The sequence below is a fragment of the Penicillium arizonense genome, assembly GCF_001773325.1.
Source record: "Penicillium arizonense strain CBS 141311 chromosome Unknown PENARI_contig023, whole genome shotgun sequence".
Lineage (NCBI taxonomy): Eukaryota > Fungi > Ascomycota > Eurotiomycetes > Eurotiales > Aspergillaceae > Penicillium > Penicillium arizonense.
Genome location: NW_019173300.1, coordinates 19,617 through 45,893, shown reverse-complemented (window position 1 = coordinate 45,893; position 26,277 = coordinate 19,617). Strand labels below are relative to the sequence as shown.

The window sequence follows — 26,277 nt, the reverse complement described above, 5'->3', positions numbered from 1 at the left end:
CACGGCCATTGATCTGTGGGGAGTTGGGTATGTCTTTTGTCAAGAGAAAAAGATCCTCTCGTTTTCTAACCATCTTTCCAGCTGTGTGTTTGGCGAGATGTTCAAAGGGAAGCCTATACTTATGGGTAATAGCGACCTCAACCAAGCGCAGCTAATTTTCAGTCTTGTGGGCACTCCGACCGAGGAGAATATGCCTGGATGGAGTTCGCTTCCAGGTTGCGAGGGCGTGAAGAACTTTGGATTCAAGCGCGGGAACCTTGCCGAATATTTTAAGGAGTATGTCTTCCGTGCCACTCTATCTGAATGAAACTTACCCTTCACCCAACAGCCTGAGTCCAACAGCCATTTCCCTCTTAGGGGAACTTCTTAGACTTGACTGGAAGAAACGAATCAACGCTATTGATGCATTGAAGCATCCTTATTTCACCACTCCCCCGCTCCCAGCACGACCTGGGGACATTCCTCAATTCTCAGATTCGCATGAACTTGATCGGAAGAAGTTCCGCAGTCAGCGAGCTCCTGTGCCTCCTGTTCCTGCCATCGGTTCGGGCGATACTCAATCAAACAGTGGCTGGGGAAGCTCTGGCTCTCGCGGACCGGATTCCAGAAACAGTCGCATCCCCGGCGCCGCCCGTGGAGGCAGAGCAAATGTCTCGAGCCATGGAAACGCCCAACGCCGTGGGCATTTCCCACCTTCGCAAAGAGACACCGGGTTGCCCCCGCGTCCCCCGGTCCCCGCTCACCCGCCGTGGGATGGAGCGCAAACCAACAGATCTGACGGAAGAGATGACCAACGGCGAGATCGATATGGCCAGGGCCGCCCAGGAGCTAGACCGGGGAACACAGACTCCTATGTTCCAAACTATGGCAACGCTCCCGATCGTGCGCGGGACCCGAGTATCAATCCTGACTGGCGTTCAAACAATCGACATGATTACCGCCGGGAACCAAGAAGGAGAAGTCGTAGTCCCGGTTACAAGGACGGGAGTCGCGGCTAGTCATCCAACTAGTGCATGTATTTTACTTGGCGATGAAATTCTTATGATAAATAGAAATGAAAAACGTTCATGTCATGACTTTTGTCTAGTAAAGGTGAAAACTATGGTCACAATATACATTCCAACGGCTTTGTACCGTACCCAAGACCAAGATTCTCATGTGTATTGAAATTGTTTTCTCCCAGGGCGCTCGTTGAGAGTGACCCATTGCAACCGGAAGTGAACCCCGAGACAGGGCTCATGCGTCTTAAGTTGATTAAAGCATCACAGCCTAGAGGCTAGCTTGTAAAGGGATCGATCGTTCGTCTAATACAGAATGCGGGTCATGATGCGAGCTGATGGAGTGTTAGCTTTGAACAATACCGACATTTCGAGCAGGAATCTTACAGGGAAGGCTTTCGAAGCTGGTGTACAAATCCTTGATGGTAGCAGTGTCCACGTTGCTGATATCAGCCATCAGATAGGCAACCTAGACACAATTAGCTTCTGGCAATTCAAAGTCTGCAGAGGTAAACTTACATCGCCTCTGCTATCGGTCATCTGCTTGTCAACGTTGTGGTCTCCAATAATCTCGTTGACTGCATATGTTAGCTGTATCATTTCACATCCAAGTAGTGATACACGTACCCTTTCGCAGCACTCCAGGAATGTTCTTGTGAATGTAGATGACCTTGGATGGCATGTTAGTATCAAAGGCAACTGGGTCTCGGGTACGGCGCCACTTACCCGAGCGTGGTTGGGCTCATCCATGGTCAAAGAGCGGAGAGTAACCTCGGGCAGGTTGACAGCGCCCAAGGTCGAACCCTCGTTAACGTATCTAACAAGAGCCTGAGCAACTTCAACACCGATAGCCTTCTGGGCCTCATCAGTGCTGCCTCCAATGTGGGGGGTCAAGATCAGGTTCTTCAGCGAACGCAGATCGGCTCCCCATGTGTTCAATTCATTGTTGAAGTAGTCACCGTTTCCGGCGGGCTCATTGGGGTACACATCCAGGGCAGCACCGGCAACCTTGCCGCTCCGCATAGCATCAATGAGGGCAGGGATGTCCACAACAGTGCCACGGCTAGCGTTGATCAAATAGCTACCGGTCTTCATCTGTTCAAATTGCGTTTGTCCAATCATACCCTTGGTCTCGGGGATCTCAGGCACATGGCAAGTAATGTAATCAGCCTGGCCTAGAAGCTCCTCCAAGGTCTCCACCTGGCGGGCAGTGCCGAGTGACATGATGTTGAGCACGTCGAAGTAAATAACGGACATTCCCATTGCCTCGGCCAATACTGACAGCTGGGCACCAATGTGACCGTAACCAATGATACCTGGAAAAGGAACATGAGCTGGGCAGTCAATGAATCCAAAACACCCATTACATACCTAGAGTCTTTCCTCGAATTTCCCAGCACCCGTTGCTCACCTTGTTCCAAGTGCCGTTGTGCATCTCGTTGGAGCGGTCGCCTAGCTGGCGCGCAAGCATAATGATCTCACCAATGACGAGCTCGGCAACACTGCGGGAGTTGCTGAATGGGGAGTTGAAAACAGCGATACCGTTATCAGCGGCATATTGAAGGTCAACCTGGTTGGTACCAATACAGAAGCAGCCAATGACAATCAGGTTCTTTGCCTCCTTCAAAACGCGCGCAGTAAGCTTCGTCTTCGAACGAATACCAATGACATGCACATCCCTGCAGAACCACCAATTAGCCACCACATTCAATTGTCAATCCGCAGATGACGCACCGGATCTTCTCAATGAGTTGGTCCTCCGGGAGGGAAGATTTGAGGTATTCCACCTGGTAACCCTGCTGGGACAGGATCTCGCGGCCGGTCTGGTTCACATTCTCCAGAAGCAAGACCTTGATGTCTTGCGTCGCGAATGGCTTCAGGTGCTTTGCATTGACCAGAGGGACGGTACGGCCCAGCACAGAGCCATGGCTGGATGGGGAATGGAAAGAGGCATTGGGCGAAACCGAAAGGTGTTGCTGGGCAAAGTCGTCCTGACGAGGACGGATATCTCTTGCGGAAGTCATAATGGGGGGTGGGAGAATTGGAGAGGGGAGAAACAACTTGGGAATGGAAGGAAGAGGTGAATCACCTTATGACTCTTAATTAGAAATTAAGTAAGCCTCCGGAATCGGAACCCTATTGGAAATCCCGTCGCAAATCGGGATTGAAGATTCGGGAACCATATAAATTAAAATAGGGGAGATCGTAGAGATATTAGAGATCATGGAGATGACTTAGAGACTATTTCAATATGGACCTAAGTATCTCAGGTAGTGTATGTATAGTACTAACTTATGCGTCTCTTTTAACATCATGGAGGGGTATGTTCGTGGGGCAATCTTTCTTCCTTTTTTTTTTTTTTCCTTTTCTAATTCTCAGCCAATCAGGTATCGATCGCCCTTTTAAGCAAGTATGCCAATCACGTGAGTCGCTCTAGACCTGGAGGCCTTCCATCTTCTTGGTGGCATCATCGGTACCCTTGGACTTGCTCTTGGTCTTTGTGGAAGTGCTGTCCTTGGGGAGATCCTTAGTATAAGGGAGGAATTCCGGGGCACCAGGAATGTACTTCCGGAGAGGCTCTGGAACCACAATGCCCTAGGCTCTCAGTTAGTTATCATCGTTGCCAGATGGGAAAAGCGCTTACATCTTCTCTTTGGTAGTTCTCCAACACACAGCAGAGGGTTCTCTCAGTTGCACATAGGGTGGCATTCAGCGCATGAACATAGGTCTTCTTCAAATCAGTGGCCTTTTTGGTACCGTAACGGATCTCCAAGGCTCGGGACTGGTAGTCAGTACAGTTGGAGCAAGAGACTAGCTCCTTGTACTCCTTCTGGAAGGGGAACCAGGCCTCCAGGTCGTACTTTTTGGCAGCTGCATTGTTCAAGGCACCAGAGACAATGGCAACAATGTTGTATGGCAGTCCCAAGGACTGGTAGAATTCCTCGGAGGTGCTCATCATGTCCTCAAAGGCTTGCCACGAATCCTCCGGCTTCGTGAGAACAAATTGCTCGATCTAACCTTGGTATGAATATACAAATATTCAAGTGGGATACTTAGAATTTAGCTTACCTTTTCAAACTGGTGGACACGGAAGATACCCCAAGCGTCCTTGCCGTGAGATCCTGCCTCTTTGCGGTAGCATGTGCTGTAACCGGCATATCTGTGTTCTCGTTTAGCGATGCAACGATCACAAGAAGTATGGTGTCTTACTTGATAGGAAGGTCCTTGTCTTGCAACCACTCGCTATCGTGCAGGGCAGACAATGGCTGTTCAGAAGTGGCAATGAGGTACTTGTCGGTGGATTTGTCCTCACTCTCAGTAACCTTGTACAGCTCCTCGTCGAATTGCTCCAGCTGCGCAGTCTTCGCCATGAGATCCCGAAGCATGAACTGCGGGGGTTGGTTGGGCTTGTAGCCTTTGTTGAAGAGGAACTCCAGGCCGTAGTTGATCAGAGCCAGATTGAGGAAAAGACCGTAGCCAGTCAGGCAGTACCCACGGTGGCCAACAATCTTTACACCACGTTCCGGGTCATATCCATCAAGACGAGTGAGAACCTCGTGGTGAGAAAGGCAACCTGGCCTGTCCATTTGGGCATTCTCTGGGGCCCATGTTCTAATGACCTGGTTATCTTCCTATGGCCGAAGGGTCGCTGGTCAGCTATGCAAGCGCATCAAACACCATAAGTCCAAGCTAAAACCATACCTCATCGTTGCTCACGGGCACTGATTCATGAACATAGTTTCCAATAGTGCGGATCTTTCGGTCCCGTTGCACTTCCTTGTCAACTGCAGCTTCCTCTGCCTGCTTCTTGCGCTTCTCCAACTCTGCCTTCTGTCCGAACAGCTCGCTTGCGTCTTCCTTGTTCTAATTGGCTTTGTGTGAGCACTCAGTCGTGAACCCGCGGTTGGCGCATAATAACCTTCTTCTTCATTCCAATTTCCTTTTGGAGCGCATTGAGCTGAGATCCGATCTGTGTTACCTCGTAACGCGCTATAATATGTCAGCAAGTATCACGGGAAGAATAATGATAGCCATACCCCGGCGAGCTTCTTCGTAGAGCGCAATCACTTCATCAACAGTTTCCTCCGGAGCAAAACGTTTCTGCTGGCTTTCCTTGATCTTCTTGATATCACCACCGCGTTCGGTGACAAAGTCGGAAAGGTCGAGCATGTTGACGATTGGTGTTGAGTTGATGATTGAGGGGTGACTCAATGTGTGGAGGGGGAAAGAGGAAAATCCCCAGTGCGTGGAGACACGCACTCGTGGGCTGAGAGAAGTGGATTACTTAATCGACATGGTGTCTAAGTCTCTATTTCCAGTGAACGAATGTTAATGATTACAGTCTGTGGGCTTGATATTGTCAGTATTTAGTTCATTACTCTATGCATGGTACCGATCCATGTTCCCTAGGCCTTAAGCTCATTATTCATGCAAATCAATCCCCCAAAAATCCACCATTTCCAGAAACATAGACAAAAAAGAGGAAGACAGCCAAAACAAGGGGCTCAAACAGAGCCATAAAGTCACCAATCAATAGCACAAATCCTGCATCAAGCCATCAGCCAATAAGAACCTGGGTAAAGAGTTGAATTGCAACGAGGCACAGTAAAATAATACCACGAATCATGGAGAAAAGTAACTCAAATTGCTTTCAAGCTGCTTCACTTACCATATCCGGACAACACAGGAATCTTCAGTATCACATCAAGATACATTTGTTTCCTCCAGTGGGTTGTGAGGGATTGGAGGTCTTCTCAACCTCTCCGATCATAAGATCAAAGGCCTTTGTCACATTGTAATCAAGGAAAGCACTGGCCTCGGTGAATGCACAGTTGACCTCCTCTGCTAATTGGCGACCCTCATCAAGAGAGACCTGGCGCTGTTCGGGCTTAAGATCACTCTTGTTGCCTACAACAACAAGAGGTACTTCATCCGCTCCCTATAAAAGTAATCTTTAGTATAGGTTGGTATAAACCGGAAAAATGGTGGCTTACCAGGTGGTTCAAAATCTTGTCTCGAATTACTCGCACCATCTCAAAGGACTGGCGGGATGTGACTGAATAGACAATAATATATCCATGGATTCCAATGAAATGTTTCGAGTTCAAGATGCTGTATTCATCCTGTAAAGTACTCAGTCACAGTTTGGCGATAACCTCGCACAAGAGTCATCTACCTGTCCCGCAGTATCAACAATCTCAGTCGCATAGTCTTGGCCGTTGTGTTTGATAATTCGGCTGAAGGTGTTCTCAATGGTAGGGTAATAGCTTTCGACGAAGTGATGCTCGACAAAGCGGACCGTGAGTGAGGATTTACCTGCAAGATACGGTATGAATGTTAGATTCGCTCAGAAAACATACAACTGCATTGTGACTAAGGAGCTCATACCCACGGAGCGACTGCCAACAATGGCGATCTTTCTCTGCTTCGGTGCGGCAGGCATGGTGCAGGGCAATGAGAATTAAGAAGGGTTCCGTGAAAGCGTAAAGGGTAAAAAGCAGTGTCCTAGAGTTGAATCCACAGCAATTCAAACACAATGGCACTTGTGAAAAGTGAATGTTGGGAGGTGGCAAATCCCCCTCGATGCATGCGGAGCTCCAACTCCTGGAGCCCTGCAAACAGTGCAAACAGTCGTTTCTCCAACTCCTACTATACAATGCCTCGAGTATTGTTTGGAGGATTTTCTCTCTTTAGAGGGCGCTAACCTGAATTTTGTTACTATATATGATATAGGTGATCGAAAGTGATCCTTTTCTTTTGGATATCAACTGATCAAGAATCCAAATTAAACGTGAGATTTCCTAGAACAAATGATTCATTCCAATCGCAGATGTTGGGCAAAATAGGGGTATCAAGGAATTCCAGCAAACCATCGACTCAACGCCATCAGACCAGAATGAATGTAGTTATTATTGGGCCAAGCGCGCACAGATGCGCCGTCTGGCGGGTACAGTGCGTCCATCATAACTCCACCTGTCGAACCTGAGCCACGAGTCCCTGTAGCCTGGATAGGAATCCACTCGCTGGTTGTCCTTTTTTCGGGAATTGGTAGACTTCCTCTTCAATCTTTTGGTGATATTGTAAGAATTCATCAACAGTGGAGGTCACTGCTGCCAGCCCGTTTGGAACAAGCGAGTTCTTGATCTGCAACCGAGCGCCGTTGTCCAGGCAGAGTGTCAGAAGAAGGACTGCCAAATATCCCACAGCGACATTATGATGTACCTCCAAGACCGAATGAGCCTAGGGAAATGGAGTTAGCCTAGAGCAGCACGCAAACGCGACTGAAAAGCTTACCGTGGAGATGGAATCGACATTGGTCATGAATAGACGTAGGAGCCGGTCAAGGAAAGAATTCGTGGAGCCAGCCGGACCAAGGAAAATTGACCTTGACTCTCCACTTCGTTCAGATAAGTTGGTGAGAGCGCCCAGGGCTAATATCACACTGTCCAGAGAGTTGTTTTCCTGGCCAAGTGCATCTTCGGTCAGGCCACCAAAGTTTGCCAGGACCATATCGACCAACCCTCCCACCAACTCCGGATTCGCAAATTGATCGCAGAGTAGAAGGTCGCTGTTAGTGACATTGAGGATCACCCGGATATAAAGAGGTTTGATTTTTTGGCTGACGGGGTCGGCATATGAGCTCTTGAGGTAGAGCAGGTTGTGGAGCCCGGAAAGCGGACCAAGCAAATCCTGATGTCCATCTTTGAACTCGGTCGATGCAGTCGACGCTTCCAAAATTGAGAAGCCCAGTGCTAGCATTTGAGAACTCCCTGGTGATATGGTTTTCTGGGTGACACAGCGCGAACTTTCGGATAATAGCATCTCAACCAATAATTTTAGAAGAGGCGTGGAAAGGCCAGGGCTCTCGCCTTTGGTTTGTAGGGTCGAGATGGTCGACTTCATACAGTACAATGCCAGAATGCATGGAGAAAGTTTCGGTAATGCAGGTTTGGGAAATAGCACCGAAGAAACCTGTGGGACAATATTTTGGATTGTCTTCTGCAGAGGTCGAGATAGGCCGCTAGCTGGAGCCTTGGTCGCCACTGATATATCATCCTGGACGTCCAGCAGAATGTATGATGTGTCCAAAAGCTTGGGCCACGCAGCAGTAGCAAGCACGTATGACAAATTTCCATCCGATGATGCCAGTGCGTAGGCACAGAAGGCCAAAATAGCAGGGATGACCTGAAGTTCAATTGAAAGACAATCCACGAGTCTTTTGTCAAAATTGCACTCGACAAATCGGTGTCGCGCTCCAGTATCCAGGAGTTTGCCACAAAGTTGGACAAAAGCATTGCATCGACCAGACAACGAGTTTTGAGGATCTTCAATATCTTCAAATATGGACTCGACAGCACCTCGGTACCGGGCATTTCCACCTGCCTGTCTGAGTTCATGGATACTTCGGACAGATCCATCTTCGTTGGTTTCCTCGTCAGCCACGATCAAACGAGCCATCGGGGGAGCATCATATTTCAGCTGGCGCTGGACTGACTTAGAAGGGTGCTCCGATTCAGAAGAAATGTTTGCGATGGGAAGTTCATCTGTCATAGAGAGATCATCAAGGAAGGACCGCTGACGTGCATAGGTGACCTGGGACCCTCTTAGATGGGATGGTACAGGGGCAGGAGAACCTTGAGTGTGACTCTCAGGTTGGCTCTCATTCACAGGCACATCGTTCACATGCGCAATGTGAGAAGCCCGATTGGGGGTCGGCTGGCTCTCAGCAGGACTCTTTCGTGATGTTTCACCTGGAGAATCGGTTATTCCCAGGGAGTCAATAAGCCTTCTTCGGCCAGGAGTTACGTTCTCGGTGGGGGTATATGAGCCCCGGTGAGTACTCGGCAAGGGGTTGCGTGGTTTGGGAGACTCAGTGGGTTCAATATCTCTCTCTGGTGAAAAGATTATCCCGGACCCTGTTTTGCCAGAAGTAGAGATCTCATTCGTTTGTTGCATGATCGAGCTCTTAGAATGGGTCTCCTGATATTTGGTCAATGGCCTCCGGCGATCTCGCACATCATTCACCACCGGGTTTGACACATTACCACATCCAATTTCTACCGTTTTAGATTCTACATCAGTGGTAAATTTGGATGTTGTAAGTTGCAGGGGTGCCGGGGCTTTTTTGTCTTCGATATTGTAACGCCTTCGCTTTCGCCGGCTGGCGGAACTCTGCCCGTCATCTGAGGAGGGAAAGTCATACACATTGGGTTCTTGGTCAGGTTGTGGTCGTGCAAGAGCGCGCGTTTTTGTTTCATTGGTGGATCCAGCTGGTTGCTTGTTTCCATTCTTCTTGTGCTGCAACTTGGTGTTCATCGATCGCGAGGCACGCGAAGGACTCGGCAAGTGTGCTTCTTTAGAAGTTCTTTTGGCGGGAGAGGAGAGCGCAGATTTGGCAATATCCGGCCGAGATTGACTTCTAGCAGTGGCCCCATAGGTTATGGGCCGTCGATTCGGGGGGCGTGAGTTCTCCATTTCGGCTCTGGGTGCAGAAAAGCTAGAGGTTACTGGCGTTTCAAAGTACAGGTGTTAGACCAAGGGTTGTCGCATCAATCAAACTGGGCCAATTCGGTATTCAGTATACCCCAAGGGACGACAAGCAAGTCGAGCTAATGGGCCAAAGAACATGTAGGCGTTTCCTGAGAAGCCATGTCCTTGCAGTGTGAAACGGAGCTGGCGCAAGCTCAAAGGGAGCCGTGGCGTGGTATTCAAAGGAGAACAAGCAGCTTAACAACCTGAAATGTCAGGTAAGTTGGAAGGAAGTTGGAGGAAGCGGAGAATGCAGGTGATAAGAGGCGGAGGAGATGGGGCAGAATCACCCACTGCGGCATAGCTTCCCAGCGATATAAAAGATAAGAGAGAAATCCCGAGTTCCCCGCTCTCCTCGACTTTCCTCTCTCTTTTCCTTTTCTCTGCCACTTTTCTGGCGTCAGTTGAACTGATATCTACTTCTCTCGGGACCTCAGTCTCCTTATCCATAATTTTCCAAATCCCTGAACCCTACAACCTACACTATGGCTAGCAAACCAGAATCGGCTCCATCTCCTGCGCAGGGTGTTGGTCCTATGTACCGCCCTGATGGTGAAAAGCCTACTGCAACTGTCTCAAAGGATGTCTCCTATGAGAATGTCCACGTGCTACCTCAAACTCCCCAGTTGATTGCTTTGTTAACGTGAGGCGAACCCATTTTCCGCAGCTGGAGGCCACTCTAGACTCATATGTACCAAACAGGATGATCCGTGACAAGAGAACAGCTCGCGCCGATTTCATCTTTTACTCCAATCGCATCATTCGATTACTAGTGGAAGAGGGACTCAACCACCTTCCCGTTGTTGAGCAGTCTGTCACCACCCCCGTTGGAAGAGCTTACCTTGGTGTCAAGTTCGAAGGAAAGATCTGTGGAGTGTCCATCATGAGGGCAGGTGAGGCTATGGAACAAGGACTACGGGACTGCTGCCGGTCTGTTCGTATCGGAAAGATTCTTATTCAGCGTGACGAGGAAACATGCATGCCTAAGCTCTTCTACGATAAGCTGCCTGCTGACATTGCTGAGCGATGGGTCCTTCTCCTAGACCCAATGTTTGCAACTGGTGAGTTGGCCCTTTGGATCCAATGTCCCTGACCACCCAGCTGATCTGATCCCAGGCGGTTCTGCCACTCTTGCCGTGGAGACACTGAAGGAAAGAGGAGTTCCAGAGCACCGGATTCTCTTTCTGAATCTGATTGCCAGCCCATCTGGCGTTGCTGAGTTTGCAGAAAGGTTCCCCAAGCTTCGGGTCGTCACCGCTTTTGTCGATCAAGGGCTGGATGAGAAAAAGTAAGAACCTCAACCTAGAGAACTTTTGTGATTTTCATGCTGATTGGTTGGTAGGTACATCATCCCTGGATTAGGTGATTTTGGCGACAGATATTATACGCTGTAAGGTGTGTCATTTCTCCATGACAATTATAATCCGTGGCCAGGACGGAGTCATTCAGACATATTGGTCAGGTCATTTTCCACGGGCGTTGTTACAGACCACCTCGACATTGAGCTCCCCATACGAGTCGCCGGATCAGACTGGATTGTAGCGTAGGTCTGTATAGGTGCGGGGATATCCTTGAAAAAGGGGAATGTATGAGCACATACAACCAGAAAAATGGGATCGAATTATTTGTCATACAAGAAGCTCATAAAATCGATTGTTGTTGGTACCGTTCCTTTTGCGCCGTTCGCCTCATCACACAATCAGTAATCATCATCAGCATAAGCATCGCCATGTCCTATATCTTCTGGAATTTCGTCTTTGCTAGCCCCGCGATGCCCCGACGTGGCGCTGGGTGCTTCGTACTGGTTGGCAGTATCTTTAGCAACTGCGTCGCATGCATCCACCCAATCTGAATAAACATCCACGGGAGCGGAGAGGTCTAGAAAGATATGATGTTAGGCGTGTGCCGGTGATCTAGCCGAGCAGTGTTCGACTTACAATTGATGCCAGTTTGGAACTTTTGGCCGCAAACTTTACACGACAGATCACCAAGGCCAAGCTTCTTGTCTAGCTTGACCACAACGGAGTTCTCATGGTTGCAGAAAAGACAAGAGAAGGCAGTTGGTAGAGGGTCCCTCTGGATGCAAAAGTCAGTTTCTGGTGCAGTATTGGGAGGCGCGCCGTTCAATCACCTTTCGGGGCCCTTGGGGTGTGCGGCTTGACTTCTTGCGCTTGCCCTGTTATAAAGTCAAAACATGTATCCAGTTGCAAGGATCATTGGGTGAAGAAAGAGTACATACCATTCTGCAGCTAAGTCTCTGCGACTCAAAACGCGTTGCAGAAGGATGAAGTCGAGATTGGTGAAGCTGTGGGGGAACTCGTGCGGAGCAAACGTATAGGCCAGGAAGACTTACCCAAATCGAAGTCGGAAGATTGATCATCCGGTCTCCGTCCTCTGATGTCAGTTGGTGGCAATTCCCACCAAATCATGTGGGCGCACATGAGACAGTCTACTTGAAAATTCAAAGAGTGTATATTTGACTGATTCAATAGAGAGGGGTCAATTGATCTGCTTCAGTTGAGATAATTGGCATTCAGTTAATTGCCATGTCCAACTCTGTGTTACAATGTATACATATACAAGGCTACTCTACTCCGTACACTGAAGAGCAACAAATATGAGGCAAATAGGGCACTAGCCAATAAACTAAGCCACTACAAGTCCACCTAGAGCTATATTGTAGATGATGATAATTTTTTAATGTTCGGTCACATGATGGCTGACGTAATCTGGGACTAGGGCCCGTGTCTCGCTTAGCCGAGTTTTCTGTGGGTTTTCAACCCTCTCGCCGAGCAGTGTCGAAACCCTCTGAGCGCGTGGTGCGATACCTTTTGTCTGTCTTCCAACAACACACAGATACGACTCGCAATCATGGCTGTTGGAAAGTAAGCGTTCACCCTGCTTCCTTCTTTTTGATGCTTTCAATTCCACCTGCGCCTTGACGATCTCACCACACTTCGCACGAATCCACCGCTAATACTCTTCGTTCAGGAACAAGCGCCTTTCTAAGGGTAAGAAGGGTATCAAGAAGAGAACAGTCGACCCCTTCACCCGCAAGGACGAGTACTCCGTGAAGGTGTGTTGAGCGTCCCAGACATTGCTGTCTTGCTACATTGCTAACCATGCTCGACAGGCTCCCTCCACCTTCCAGACCCGCGAGTATGCATCTAAGCCCGATCCCGACGGACAAGAAAATTTATTAGTTCGGATTTGCTAATGAACCCTCTAGTGTCGGCAAGACTCTGGTCAACCGCACCAGCGGTCTGAAGAACGCCAACGACTCGCTGAAGGGCCGTATCTTCGAGGTCTCCCTGGCCGACCTCCAGAATGACGAGGACCACGCCTTCCGCAAGGTCAAGCTCCGCGTTGATGAGATCCAGGGCAAGAACTGTTTGACCAACTTCCACGGCCTGGACTTCACCACCGACAAGCTCCGCTCTCTTGTCCGGAAGTGGCAGTCTCTGATCGAGGCCAACGTCACCGTGAAGACTACTGACGACTACCTCCTCCGCCTGTTCGCCATTGCCTTCACCAAGAGACGCCCCAACCAGATCAAGAAGACCACCTACGCCCGTTCTTCTCAGATCCGTGCCATTCGCAAGAAGATGACCGAGATCATGCAGCGTGAGGCCGCTAGCTGCACTCTCTCTCAGCTTACCCACAAGCTCATCCCCGAGGTCATTGGCCGTGAGATTGAGAAGTCCACTCAGGGCATCTACCCCCTCCAGAATGTTTGTCTCCCTCCTGTGCTTGGGTATCGAGGTACAGACTGCTAACATGAATATCCACAGGTTCACATTCGCAAGGTTAAGCTCCTCAAGTCGCCCAAGTTCGACCTCGGTGCTCTCCTTTCTCTCCACGGAGAGTCCGCGACTGACGACAAGGGCCAGAAGGTGGAGCGGGAGTTCAAGGAGCAGGTCCTCGAGAATGTTTAAAGGTTATGTCATTTGAAGTGGTGTCACGTATTGGTCAGCCGAGGCAGATCGTTGTCTTCTGGTCATTAGGAAAAGAAAAAAGTTCATAACGTGCATTGCAGATGGGAACTGGCGTGGAACTTTTTAGCTGCGCACCAGTCTTAGGCATGATTCCCAAAATTCAAGGGTAGTAGTCCATTCATGTTCTATCTTCATTGCGATCTGCTCTAGTAGACCCTTTCGCAGCAGAATATCTAGGCTTAGTCTTGTCGTGGGCCCACAGGCGTAGTTTATGTGGTCTTCTTCATCTCTTATATGTCTGTGTTGCCTTGGCCAGTTAGTGTCCCTAAGTTTGGTCGCTGCGGGGATTTATGTGGCATGTAGACTACTACTGCACTTGGTTCATAACGTGCTTCGAAATGCGTATACATACATACTGCTGCAACAATCTCTGAAGCACCACTTTTCTTACCTTAAATTCTTATTTTCGACCCTCTATACATTTGTAGAGAATCATAGATTTTATTTTCTTTGTATCAGCCCTGGGTAACTAAAGGTTTTACATAGATAATTTTGTCTCTACACATACCTGTTAGAAAGGTCACGTGCAATAATTACCATAAGCATTCCACCTAGTACCGCCTATATTGTATAACGTATTTCCCTACCGAGCTGGCCACCTAACCAAAAATTCCGTACGTAATCAGACTCACCTTTTCAACCGTCTACTATGCCACCAATTCGCTCTCAAGATTCTCAAAAGCGCGTAGAGCAAGAGGGTAGACTCTTATTAGCTATCTAGGCTATTAAGAATTAAGAATTTAGCTCTATACGCAAAGCTGCGGAGGTTTTTGACGTCCCCCGCACTACGCTCACGACGCGTCTAAATGGTATCACCTACCGCGCCGAAATACGCGTAAACTGCTATAGATTGACTGCTTTTAAAGAGCAATCGCTTTACGAATAGATTATCTCACTAGATGATCGCGGAATAGGCCCCCCGGCCCGATACTATACGAGATATAGCTAATATACTACTCCGAACTCGCCGTTCTAACAACCCTCCTCCGCCCACCCCTTATTACTACGGTCGGTAAAAGTTAGGTAAAAAATTTTATTAGAAGATACCCTAACCACCCTACTCGATTCTCACGATCGTACGACTACCGGCGAGTATTATTGTGAGACCACGCAGTCTCTAGGTTTAGGTAGGTAAGCGAGGTAGATGGCCCAGTTATGCGTGTAATACAATAAGGTCAATTGTATGAAGAGACTGAACGCTGGTCCGTTAGACGGACCAGCGAGAAATGCTTATATACACGAATGGCCCATTCGTAGGCGGTGAGGTCCTAGATCATCCTTTCACGTACGTCCTAAGGCATTTTCTATGCCTCAGGCGTCATCGACCTCCTCTGTCAGGTAGTGGTCCTGACAATTATACGAGGATAAGGCACAATTTAAACGTGGTTTAACTTTGTGAAATCTACGATTAATAAGTATGGTATTACGGATAATGATATCTATAATTTCGACGAGACTAGCTTCGCTCTCGGCCTTATAGCTACTACTAAGATTATAACGCGAAGTAGTATCGGTCGGGGAGCTATTTTATAACCTAGGAATCGCGAATAGGTCACTACAATTAAGGTAATAAATGCGATAGGGTAGGCGTTACCGCTATAAGTTATTTTTAAAGGTAAGGTTTCTATAGCGGTATAATTTAAGAATACATAATGACTGACCGATTAGCGATTCGTAGTTAGTGATAATAGATAGATAAATAATACTATCGATCTCGAATAGCTTCAGAAAATATTTAAGAGACCTATTACGGGGTCTCTTACTAGTATTAGTTAGACGCCGATAGTTATAATAATAACTATAATAAGATAGGCCCCTTAATAATAACTATAGCGAAGGTAATTAATATTATAGCTAACGTATCTATAACTAGGCTAGTTCCCTAATATCTTCTAGATACTGGTATTAACGGATACTCTACTAAATCCTAGATACTATAGTATATAAGATATTTTATAATAATTATAATAACGTGTTTCCTAAGCGAGCTAGCTACCCTATAACACTATAATCAATACGATAGATTATAATATAGTATTATAATAATGGTAGGTTATAGGGACTTTTCCTTAAAAACTAATACTTTTTAGGTAGTAAATCTAGTCTCGAAGATAAGTTTAAAGAATTTATATAACTTAGTAATTAAGATATTTCTAGCTCCTAGTAACGTATATTCAATACCGTAACAATATAGGTTTCAGATTTCGTTTAAAGTTAATATATAGAGTGTTAAAAAGCCTTATTAATAGCGATTAGTAAATAAGAAAATAAAAACGTGGTTATTAAGATATTAGTGTAGAATATATCGTTACTATAGGGTTTTAGGGTGGCTAGCTCATTTAGAAAATACGTTAACGGGAAAATAGTATAATCTATAACTCCCTCTTAAATTATAGTTACTAAATAAAAGGGCTATATTAGAAAGACCATAATAGAAGCTATTTAGACCCCTATCTATTTTACTAACCGTAATAGGTAAGACATTAATTATATTTCTAGTATATTATTTAGTAAAAATATATATATTTCTTAGCTATTCCTAGTCCCTAAGATACCGCCGGCGGTAGAAGTTATTACGATATAAGAAGCTAAAGATATAGCGCCTAGCGATACCCTAAATAGGTTTAGCGAGTAGAGAGGGGGTCCGAATAGCTTCTATAGGGTCCCTCTAACATAGCCTAAATAATAATAAGTCGGATTCCCCTATATATTAAAGATATAAGGAATAGAGGTCATTAAGAATTAGGTCTATACAACAGCGTATTATATGAATTAATTACTTCTTACTCTTATACCTAATAGTATACTAATATAATAAAGCTTACTCTTTTATAACTTTAAATCTTTTTTTAACATATTATATAAGTAAGTAGAAGCACTCGCTTAACGTAATTCACATGCGAGCGGCCTAGCGACGCGAAAACGCGTCAATTAATTAGACCTTCCTTCTCTAACCACCTATTATGCCACTAATTCGCACTCAATCCTCTCGAAATTCAATTCAGCAGGAGGGTAGGATCTTATTAGCTATCGAGGCCTATAAGAATAAAGAAATTACCTCTCTTCACGAAGTTACACGCCAATTCAATATACCTCGTATAACGCTCCGCCGCCGCCTAGCCGGCTCTATAAGTCGAGCTAAAACTCGCGCTAATAGCTATAAATTAACACAAATCGAAGAGGAATCGCTTTAAAAATAGATTCTCTTAATAGATTTACGTGGAGCAGCCCCTCGGCCGTCTACCGTACGAGAAATAGTAGATCTACTACTCGTGGCGCGTGGATCTACCTCCCCTCCTTCGGTCGGTCAAAATTAGGTTACAAATTTTGTGCAAAGGCATCCGGAGCTATCGAGTCGCTTTTTGAGACGCTATGATTATTAGCGCGCTAAGTGCGAAGACCTAAAAATCATTTATGAATGGTTTAATCTCGTCTAAAAAACGATACTTTAATACGGCATTGACCCCGACGATATTTATAACTTTGACGAGACCGGTTTTGCTATAGGCTTAATCGTAACCGCGAAGGTTATTACGAGAAGGGAATACTATAGTCGGCGATCAGTTTTATAGCCCGGAAACCGCGCGTAGGTAACTACAATTAAATGTATAAATGCCTCGGGGTAGGCGCTTCCTCTTTATTTTATTTTTAAGGGCAAAGTCTTTATCGAATCTTAGTTTAAGGGCCTTCTAGACGATTAGAGACTTAAGGTGTCCTAACGGATAGACCTCCGACGAAATTAGACTTCGGTAGCTTTAAAAGCTCTTTATTTAGTCTACTTCTTCACGTCTTAGGGGGAAGTATAGACTTTTGATACTCGGCGGCTATAGAAGTTATTTAACCGCGGAGTTCGATCAAATTTATAAAAAGAACGATATTATCGCAATTTATATGCCTCTACACTCGTCTCACCTTTTATAGCCTCTCGATATTAGCTATTTTACGGTGTTAAAACGTGCTTACGCGCGGCTTATCGAATCGAAAACGTGTGCTAGGATCAACTATATTGATAAGCTAGACTTCCTCGAAGCCTACCCGTCCGCGCGAATTAAGGCATTTAAATCGGAGACTATTAAGGATAGCTTTACCGCCGCCGGTTTAATACCTTATAATCCCGATTAAGTGATCTTAAAGCTTGATATTCGCCTTCGAACCCCGACACCCCCCTTAAGCCGGGGGAGCGAGTAGGATCTAAAAACGCCTTTGAATTCGTATAATTACAAAAGTAAGCTTCCTTAATTAAAGCTTTGCTAAAATAGCGCTTATAAACCCTACCGAGCCTACTTATCTCCGCGATAAATTAGGTTTTAAAGGCCTACTAAATTACAATACAATCGGCAGCTTTGCTAGAGAAGGAAGTAAGCGAATTACGCGCTATAAATAAGACGAAAAAGCGAAAAAGGACTCGGTCTAAAAGGCAAATAGCTTCTAAAGAAGGCCTCTTAGTTTTAGAGGCCTCTACATTAGTAATGCAGCTAGTGTAAGCAATTATAGCACTAATACCCCGTGAGGCAGAATCGGCTCCGGCACCTTTACAGCCACGTACGAGGGCCTTACCAAAGTGCAGTATATATAGAATTTAGGGTTATAAATTGACTACATATCCTAATAGAACTCGTTTTTAGCTTATTGAATTTAATGGCGTTTTGGTTAAGATAATTACATTAAAAATTGATAGGTTAGGTTAGCTAGGCCGCTCGTATATGAATTACGTTATATAGAACTAAGTATTAGATAGCTGGAGAGCTTACGTACTAAGTCTCTCTCTCTTCCTATCTCCTATCTATTGTACGCTAGTAATATTAATATTATTATTTCCTTTCCTATTATTAAGACCTTATTTATCTACTATTAAGAAGGATTAGAAGAAGTCTTATCTTATTTTATATCTACCTTTAAATATTATAATATTATTTTATCCTAGCTAATTAATAGAAGTAGCTTAGTATAAAAAGTAATTATTTTAGATCTTTATTTTAAGTAAGTATAAAAGAGTATAAAATTAAAGTTTATTAATTATCAAAAATCTAAATTATATAAAAGCCTAGATATTAAAGGCTAAGTATAAATAACGTATTTAGTGTTTACTAGCTAATTTAAACTAACATTAAGGTATCTCCTCTACTTAGGCCTTTTAATATTTAAAAGAGTTACGCTAAATACGTTTATTTTAAGGCTCCGGATTTAAACTATAAACTAATACCTAGAGTTAGCGCCTAGCTAAATGTCCTATCTCTCCTTTTTACAATTTCGTGGGCAATCTATATAGAAAATTATATTTATAAAAGATAATTATTCTAAAAGATAAGCTAGGCTATATATTTCTCTTTATATTAACGCCTAATTATATTATTTAGCTAATAAATCCATTTTAGGTGTTAGCTTTAGGCTTATTTATCTAACTAGAATTTAATCTTTTTACCTATTTCTCGGTCGCTATTACTTCTTTTACTACTACATTTACATAATACTTAAAAGTATTCTATCTCTTTTACTTCGAGGATCGAAGAAATATGCTTAAAATTAGAGGATAGGTAAACTCTATAGTTCAAAATAGCAGCCCTAATCCCGAAGGTGTTTAGGGCGACTACCTAGTATTATTAGCTTATATAAATTCGGAAGTCTAGCATATTTTTATAATTAACGTATTTCCCTACCGAGCTAGCCACCCTAGAACACTATAGTAAATACGATATATTCTACACTAATATCTCAACAACCACGTTTTTTTATTATTTAATTACTTACCGATAGCTATTAATAAGGCTTTTCAACACTATATATTAACTTTGACGAAATCTGAAACCTGCATTATTACGGTATCGAAAAATATGTTGCTAGGAGCTAGAAATTTAAATATCTAATTATATCTCAATTACTAAGTTATAGAAATTCTTTAAACTCCCGTTAGAGACCAAATACCACCTAAAAAGTATTAGTTTTCAAGGATAAGTCCCTATTACCTACCGTTATTGTGATACTATGTTGTAATTTATCGCATTTACTGTAGTGTAGGTATACGCGGAGTAAGGGTTATAGTATAGTAAGATAGCTAAAAAGATCGTAACTAATAGATTAGCTAGTATTAATAACTTATATAAATAAAATTATATACTTACTAGAAGGATATTATAATAATAATAATATTAGAAATATATAAGTGATCAAAAGCTAAAGATAAAACTAAATAAATAGGACAAACTTAGGCGTAGTTTCTTTAGAATAATAGATCGAATTAATATATAATTATATATAAATTAAAATAACCCGACTAATTATACTAACCGCCCTTCCTACTAGGACTATTTTATAAGCTTAATAGTCTAAAAGCGGGATCAAAAAGGCCACTATTACTAACTATTATTAACTATACTTACACTCTACATTAAGTATATATATTAGCTAATTATATAACTAACCTAGTTAGTACGTTAAGCTAGCCTCACGATACTAGTGAGACCCCGTGAATCCTAACCCCTTCCTATATTTATTACTTATTTTATTATAATATCTAAAGTACATATTTATATAGAATAAATAATATACAGAAATATATAATATAATTTAAATTATAGTAATAAGGCTATCGGCGTATAAGATACCTATATAGACGAGATATATTATACTAGGCTTCTAGAAACCTCGCTTACCTATCCTAATACCTAGAGACTACTTACGTAGTCTTATATTATCCTACTACTCGAAATAAGGTATTTAAGCTAGACACTATCTAGAGTAGCTTGGTAGCTACTAGTATCGCTTCTTTAACCTCACCCGCGTAGTTTTTTTTTAAGGCTTAGTATACGCCTTCTTTTTCCTCTACCTCTTAAGCCGTAGAAGGGAAGCGGTGATAAGTATTGTCTATTAAGGAAATATTATAAGATAACCTATAACTAGTAGGGGTAAACTTTATAACCCCGGTAAGCCGCCCTCTAAGGGTGGCCGCCGAAACACAATAAATATAAAAAATATAATATCTAAATTATATCTATATTTCTAAGTATTTAATTTATAACTTAGGATTCTAGATAATATTTATTGCCATAATAGTGTTAAATAATATTAAATAACTAATGAAAATAAAAAATTTTAATATATATTTTATATACCATTAAATTAAACTAAGCAGTTATATATATATATATATTTAAGAGGGCTCGAGCGCCTCCGAACCCTCCCTAAATAGCGACTCTATATACTAGGTAAGTTAGGGTTACCTTCCCTCCCCTTTATACACTCTAGCTTCGAGCTATAATAGAGCGCGCTATCACTATATTAATTAGGCCTTATTAATGAGAGGTTAAATAGGATTAAGAGCTAAATTAATATTATCCTTACCCCCCTCTATACCTCACTTATTATTATAACTAATAGGCTTAAGATAGTATTTAAATACTTCTCCTCCTAGCTAGCCTATATCTCTTAGTGTAAGAGATATTTTTTTTAATTAACGATTATTAACCCTATTTAATCTTAATATATATATAATATTATAAGATCTTGTCATTAATAGTTTTAGTGAGCCTTATTAGTAGGGATAGATATTATAGGCGGAGTTAAAAGCACGCTCTATATTCGGTAGGACCACTACCTAACTGCGGAGGTCTATGACACGGAGAAAGGATGATCTAGGACCTCACCGCCTAAGAACACGCTAGTTCGTGTATATAAGCATTTCCCGCTGGTCCTTCCTAGGACTAGCGTTTAGTCTCTTTATACAATCCACTATATTGTATTGCACGTATAACTAGGCTATCTACCTCGCTTACCTACCTAAACCTAGAGACTACGTGGTCTCACAATATCTACCTATATAGTAGCTATTAAAAGTATATTACGTATAATATTCTATAAGGGCGGGAAATTAATACTAGTAATCCTTATAGAATATATAGGTAGGAGTTCGTATGATACCTAGAATATAATTTAATATAGGATAAATAATAGAGAAATTGTTAAGATTTATAGCTTACTTAGGCATCTCTAGGCATTAAATGTCCGCTTCGCTAAGTATAAAGGTCATAATTAGCATTCAACCTACTATATATAGGATAGTTTAGGGGAAATGCTTCACATTAAATAGGATCTCTCCTTTATAGAGATCAGACCTAAACCACCTCGTTAGCCTTAACCTATATACGTACTAGCTTCCTAGCATCATTCATTATATTCTCTATACAATTTTAATAGAAATTATATATATTTACCACTATTAATATATTCCTTAAGCTTATTATATTAACTAGATACTATTGCCTAAAAGTCTTATACCCTATATTCTATCTTAAGCTCTAAAAAAGTGATTACGAATAACTAGGCTTTAGATATTAATTATATATCTAAATAACGTCGGGTTATAACAATAATAGTACTTAAGACTTAATAGATCGTATACTAGTTATTATCTAGATTATCCTAGTCCTTTCCTTAAAAAGAACTATAGGTTCTATAGTAGCGAGTGAATAGTACTAATTACGTAGAGATTATTAGTATTAACTATACTACTAAACTATAATATCACGAAAAACTTATTCTCTACTATATCTAGGGAAGTATAAGATATTTATAACTTCTTCCGTTTTAGTATACTCCTCAACTTTTCGAGATAGGCAAAGAGCTTATTATAGATATGAAAGATTAGATAAGTACTAATATTATTAGTCTTTAAAAGATGACATACAAATTTAAAGAAAGGTTAAGTAATCTCAAGATATTTAACGTACCACGAACTCTTCTTAACGAGAATTAGTCCTAATTGTACTAAGAATAAAACTTCTTAATAGTTAATCATTACCGTTTAGTACGTCGAAGTATTAAAAATATGGAATCCTAGCGAGTTTAGATGTCCGGATATCCTATATTATAATCAGCCCTAGCCCTTTAGTCTAAAGGTTATAGAATGACTACCGCCGCCATAGCCTTATATTAATATAGATAGTAAGGTTTCGGGCCTATATAAGAATAGAAGAGTTTATATAATAGAATAAGATAATAGGTGTATATCTTATTAAGAGTAGTAATAATTTCTCTTGTTTATTACCTAAATAATGAGATTCGATACTGTCGTTAGACTAGTTATTTATAGGTAGGAAAGAAGTAAGTAATAATAGCAAATTTATTAACTAAAAAAATGAGAAGCGTCGAATCTCCGCGGTTTAATTAACTATATATAGGAATATTAGGGATTATATAATTACCTAGGTTAACGTATTTCACATGCGAGTGGATCACACAACCTAGTGGATCAGCGACGCGAAAAACGCGTCATTAATTAGACCTTCCTTCTTTAACCACCCACCATGCCACCAATTCGTACTCGATCCTCTCGAAATTTAGTAGAGCAGGAGGGTAGGATCTTATTAGCTATCCAGGCTATTAAGAAGCAAGAGATTAGCTCTATACGCGAAGCATCACGTCATTTTGAAGTACCCTTCTCCTCTTTACGGAACCGGCTTAATAGCCTCACAAATCGCTCCGAAACTCGCCCAAATTGCTAGAAATTGACAGAAATTGAGGAGGAATCTCTTCAAAAATGGAATCTCTCTATGGATTCTCGCGGAGCACCCCCTCGGCCCTCTTCTGTACGAGAAATGGCAGATTTATTGCTCGCGGCGCGTGGATCTACCCTGGTTATTTCGGTCGGTGAGAATTGGGTTACAAACTTCGTAAAAAGGCATCCAAACCTTTCCTCCCGATTCTTAAAAGGATACAATTACGAGCGTGCAAAGTGCGAAGACCCTAAAATTATCCACAAATGGTTTTCTCTCGTCTAAAAAACGATCCTTTCTTACGGTATCGATCCCGATGATATCTATAACTTTAACGAGACTAGATTCGTAATGGGCTTGATCGCGACCGCGAAGGTTATTATGAGGAGGGAATACTACGGTCGGCGATCGCTTTTACAGCCCGGAAATCGCGCGTAGGTGACTATAATTGAGTGTATAAATGCCTTAGGGTAGGCGCTTCCTCTATGCGTGATTTTTAAGGGCAAAGTCTTTATTGAATCTTAGTTCGACGGCCTTCCGAATAATTAGAGACTTAAGGTTAGTCTAAACGGGTAGACGTCCGATGAAATTAGCGTTCGGTAGCTCGAAAAGCTCTTTATTCCGTCTACTTCTTCGCGTACGAAGGGGAAGTATAGACTTTTGATACTCGACGGCCACGGAAGTTATTTAACCCCGAAATTCGACAAAATTTGCGAAAAGAACGATATTATTCTAATTTGTATGCCTCCGTATTCGTCTCACCTTTTATAGCCTCTTGATATCGGCTATTTTGCGGTGTTAAAACGTGCTTACGCTTAGCTTATCGAATCGAAAACGCGTGCTAGAATTAACTATATTGATAAGCTAGACTTCCTCGAAGCCTACCCGTCCGCGCGAATTGAGGTATTTAAATCGGAGACTATTAATAATAGCTTCGCCGCCGCCGGTTTAATACCTTATAGCCCCGATTAAGTGATCTTAAAGCTTGATATTCGTATTTAAACCCCGATACCCCCCTTAAGCCGGGGGAGTGAGTAGGATCTAAAAACGCCTTCGAACTACGTACAATTACAAAAGTAAGCTTCCTTAATTAAAGCTTTGCTAAAGTAGCGCTTATAAAGCCTACCGAGCCCGCTTAACTCCGCGATAAATTAGGTTTTAAAGGCCTACTAAATTACGATACAATCGGCAGCTTTGCTCGAGAAAGAATTAAGCGAATTACGCGCTATAAATAAGACGAAGAAGCGAAAAAGGACTCGGTCTAAAAGGCAAATAGCTTCCAAAGAAGGCCTCTCAGTTTTAGAGGCCTCTTTATTATTAGCGTAGCCGGAGTAAGCAATTATAGCACAAATGCCCCGTGAGGCAGGATCGGCTCCGGCACCTTTACAGCCACGTACGAGGGCCTTACCGAAGTGCAGTATATATAGAATTTAGGGTCATAAATTGACTATATATCCTAATAGAACTCGTTTTTAGCTTATTGAATTTAATAGCGTTTTGGTTGAGATAAATCCATTTAAAATTGATAGGTTGGGTGGGGTGTCCAGCTCGCTTGGGTGTCCAGCTCGCATGTGAAATACGTTAAACAAATAAGGTAATACTTATGTAATATTGTCTAACTATCTATTTCTAAATGTTATCGGCTAATACCGTTTCTAATAGGCTCCCCTAACGATATAATATAATATATCCTATAAAATCCTATATACTATTTATTAGGATTCTACTTCTTACCTATTCTAACCTAAAGATCTACTAATAGGGTCCTGCACTTCCGTTATATAAGCTATGATTTAACATAGCTATAATAATATTATGTTTGTTACCCTATCTATACCTATTCTAATAATTGTATTATTTGAAGGTCCTATAACGTATAAGATATATATCATATTTTATAGTATTAATAAAGTTTTAAAATCCCTATTTTTTATTTATATATTCTAAACATTAATTATGTATATTTATTAGAGGTTTCTTTATAATTTATTATATTTGATTATAAAATTTAGTAATATTAGATATTCTAGCTTCTCTAAAATCTATTTCATTCCTTATTAGTTCTAAAGGTGTAATCTATTATAAACTTATAAGTACACTGTCTACATATTTACATATTTTAAAGCACTTACAGAAGTTATTAACAAATCATTGGGTCTTAGTAATAGGAAAGGAAACTATAGTATTACTGTACCGTATTCTATAGATAGAAAGAGAAATTCTGTACGCGAGCTCTCTATCTAATACTTAGTTATATATACGCCACATAACTATAGTCTGGATATGACAAATAACAATAATTAATTTATAATTATATTATATTAAGCCCCTCGCCTACTACACTTATAAGACCAAAAAATGAGATAAAATACCCCTAAGCATTTTTAAATACCTAGGTTAATATATTATAATACTAATATAGATATCAAATTTAACTTATAGCTATAATATAGGATTAAAATACTTTTCATAAAGTAAATTCTAAACCTATAAACTCTTATTATATTCAAGGTCTAATATAAACTCTTTCATTTTTTATTAGTTTATCCTTTAGTTCTTGATGTAGAATATATATAATATTTATATTATTAGGCATTAGATAATTAAATATCTAATAGATTATTATATATTTACAATTTGTTTACTCGTAGAAAAAGATGAGGATATTACATAAAATGTATAATTTAAAGCTAATTTATACTATTTATATAATATCTCCCTTAATATAGGACATAAATATTGCTAGCATGTCGATCTAACAGTCTAAATAATATAGCTATAGCCGTGTCCCACAGCCATAATGCAAATTTCCTATTTCTACATAGCAAAAAATTGCCGAAAAAAGCTTAGATAAAGAGGATCTGCTAGCTAAGGCATTAGATACTTTTGAAACACAAAAACAGACGGGTATCTCTCTCCGATCGCCATACCACTAATAATGTATTGGATTCGAATCAGGAAAATGCATTATATATCAAGCTTATTACCTAAAAACCGAATGAATGTTTACGAATTTAAGCTGAGGATCCTAGGGTTATTAGCCATTAGTATGATAGACTTGCTTATCGCTGTCGTGAGCATGATTTCGAACCTTACAAGATCTATAATTGGGATGAAACCGGCTTCTAAATTGGCTAGGGAATTAACTAATACGTTATTGCCACGCGTTAAACTGCTAGCATTGCTACTAGATATCGAGATGAAACTATTACTAGCATTAAATGTATCGCCGCTAATAGCTAGGTTATGTTTCTATGGTTTCTAGTT

At 42.0% G+C, this 26,277-nt stretch overlaps 6 protein-coding genes across 6 annotated transcripts, besides 2 other annotated features; 2 read left to right on the top strand and 4 right to left on the bottom strand.

Moving 5' to 3' along the window:
- Positions 1 to 1,304: 1,304 nt before the first annotated feature.
- Positions 1,305 to 3,022, bottom strand: PENARI_c023G05683 (D-3-phosphoglycerate dehydrogenase; the record flags this gene model as incomplete). Its single annotated transcript, XM_022635541.1, has 7 exons — positions 1,305 to 1,333; positions 1,386 to 1,467; positions 1,518 to 1,576; positions 1,626 to 1,668; positions 1,725 to 2,314; positions 2,370 to 2,677; positions 2,733 to 3,022. The coding sequence occupies 7 exons, from the start codon at positions 3,020 to 3,022 to the stop codon at positions 1,305 to 1,307; spliced, it is 1,401 nt and encodes a 466-aa protein (XP_022484627.1).
- Positions 3,023 to 3,431: 409 nt separating this feature from the next.
- PENARI_c023G08449 (serine--tRNA ligase SES1) lies at positions 3,432 to 5,168 on the bottom strand (the record flags this gene model as incomplete). The annotated part of the gene is made up of 7 exons (XM_022635580.1): positions 3,432 to 3,593; positions 3,643 to 4,011; positions 4,068 to 4,158; positions 4,209 to 4,630; positions 4,701 to 4,862; positions 4,918 to 4,988; positions 5,036 to 5,168. 7 exons carry the CDS (start codon positions 5,166 to 5,168, stop codon positions 3,432 to 3,434), a joined length of 1,410 nt encoding a protein of 469 aa, XP_022484556.1.
- A 529-nt stretch (positions 5,169 to 5,697) lies between these two features.
- rhbA (Rheb family small GTPase rhbA) lies at positions 5,698 to 6,441 on the bottom strand (the record flags this gene model as incomplete). The annotated part of the gene is made up of 4 exons (XM_022635485.1): positions 5,698 to 5,937; positions 5,993 to 6,121; positions 6,175 to 6,314; positions 6,387 to 6,441. 4 exons carry the CDS (start codon positions 6,439 to 6,441, stop codon positions 5,698 to 5,700), a joined length of 564 nt encoding a protein of 187 aa, XP_022484656.1.
- Positions 6,442 to 6,959: 518 nt separating this feature from the next.
- Positions 6,960 to 9,473, bottom strand: PENARI_c023G00993 (WAPL family protein; the record flags this gene model as incomplete). The annotated part of the gene is made up of 2 exons (XM_022635483.1): positions 6,960 to 7,238; positions 7,293 to 9,473. 2 exons carry the CDS (start codon positions 9,471 to 9,473, stop codon positions 6,960 to 6,962), a joined length of 2,460 nt encoding a protein of 819 aa, XP_022484665.1.
- A 539-nt stretch (positions 9,474 to 10,012) lies between these two features.
- On the top strand, positions 10,013 to 10,921 carry PENARI_c023G04761 (uracil phosphoribosyltransferase; the record flags this gene model as incomplete). Its single annotated transcript, XM_022635534.1, has 4 exons — positions 10,013 to 10,170; positions 10,230 to 10,588; positions 10,644 to 10,815; positions 10,870 to 10,921. 4 exons carry the CDS (start codon positions 10,013 to 10,015, stop codon positions 10,919 to 10,921), a joined length of 741 nt encoding a protein of 246 aa, XP_022484583.1.
- A 1,477-nt stretch (positions 10,922 to 12,398) lies between these two features.
- rps1 (40S ribosomal protein eS1) lies at positions 12,399 to 13,462 on the top strand (the record flags this gene model as incomplete). The annotated part of the gene is made up of 5 exons (XM_022635613.1): positions 12,399 to 12,412; positions 12,519 to 12,603; positions 12,661 to 12,686; positions 12,757 to 13,258; positions 13,319 to 13,462. 5 exons carry the CDS (start codon positions 12,399 to 12,401, stop codon positions 13,460 to 13,462), a joined length of 771 nt encoding a protein of 256 aa, XP_022484596.1.
- A 9,899-nt stretch (positions 13,463 to 23,361) lies between these two features.
- Positions 23,362 to 23,410: a sequence feature (Short protein (PENARI_c023G02987, OGE49183.1) was converted to a misc_feature.).
- Positions 23,411 to 23,479: 69 nt separating this feature from the next.
- Positions 23,480 to 23,484: a sequence feature (Short protein (PENARI_c023G02987, OGE49183.1) was converted to a misc_feature.).
- The last annotated feature ends 2,793 nt before the right edge of the window (positions 23,485 to 26,277 follow it).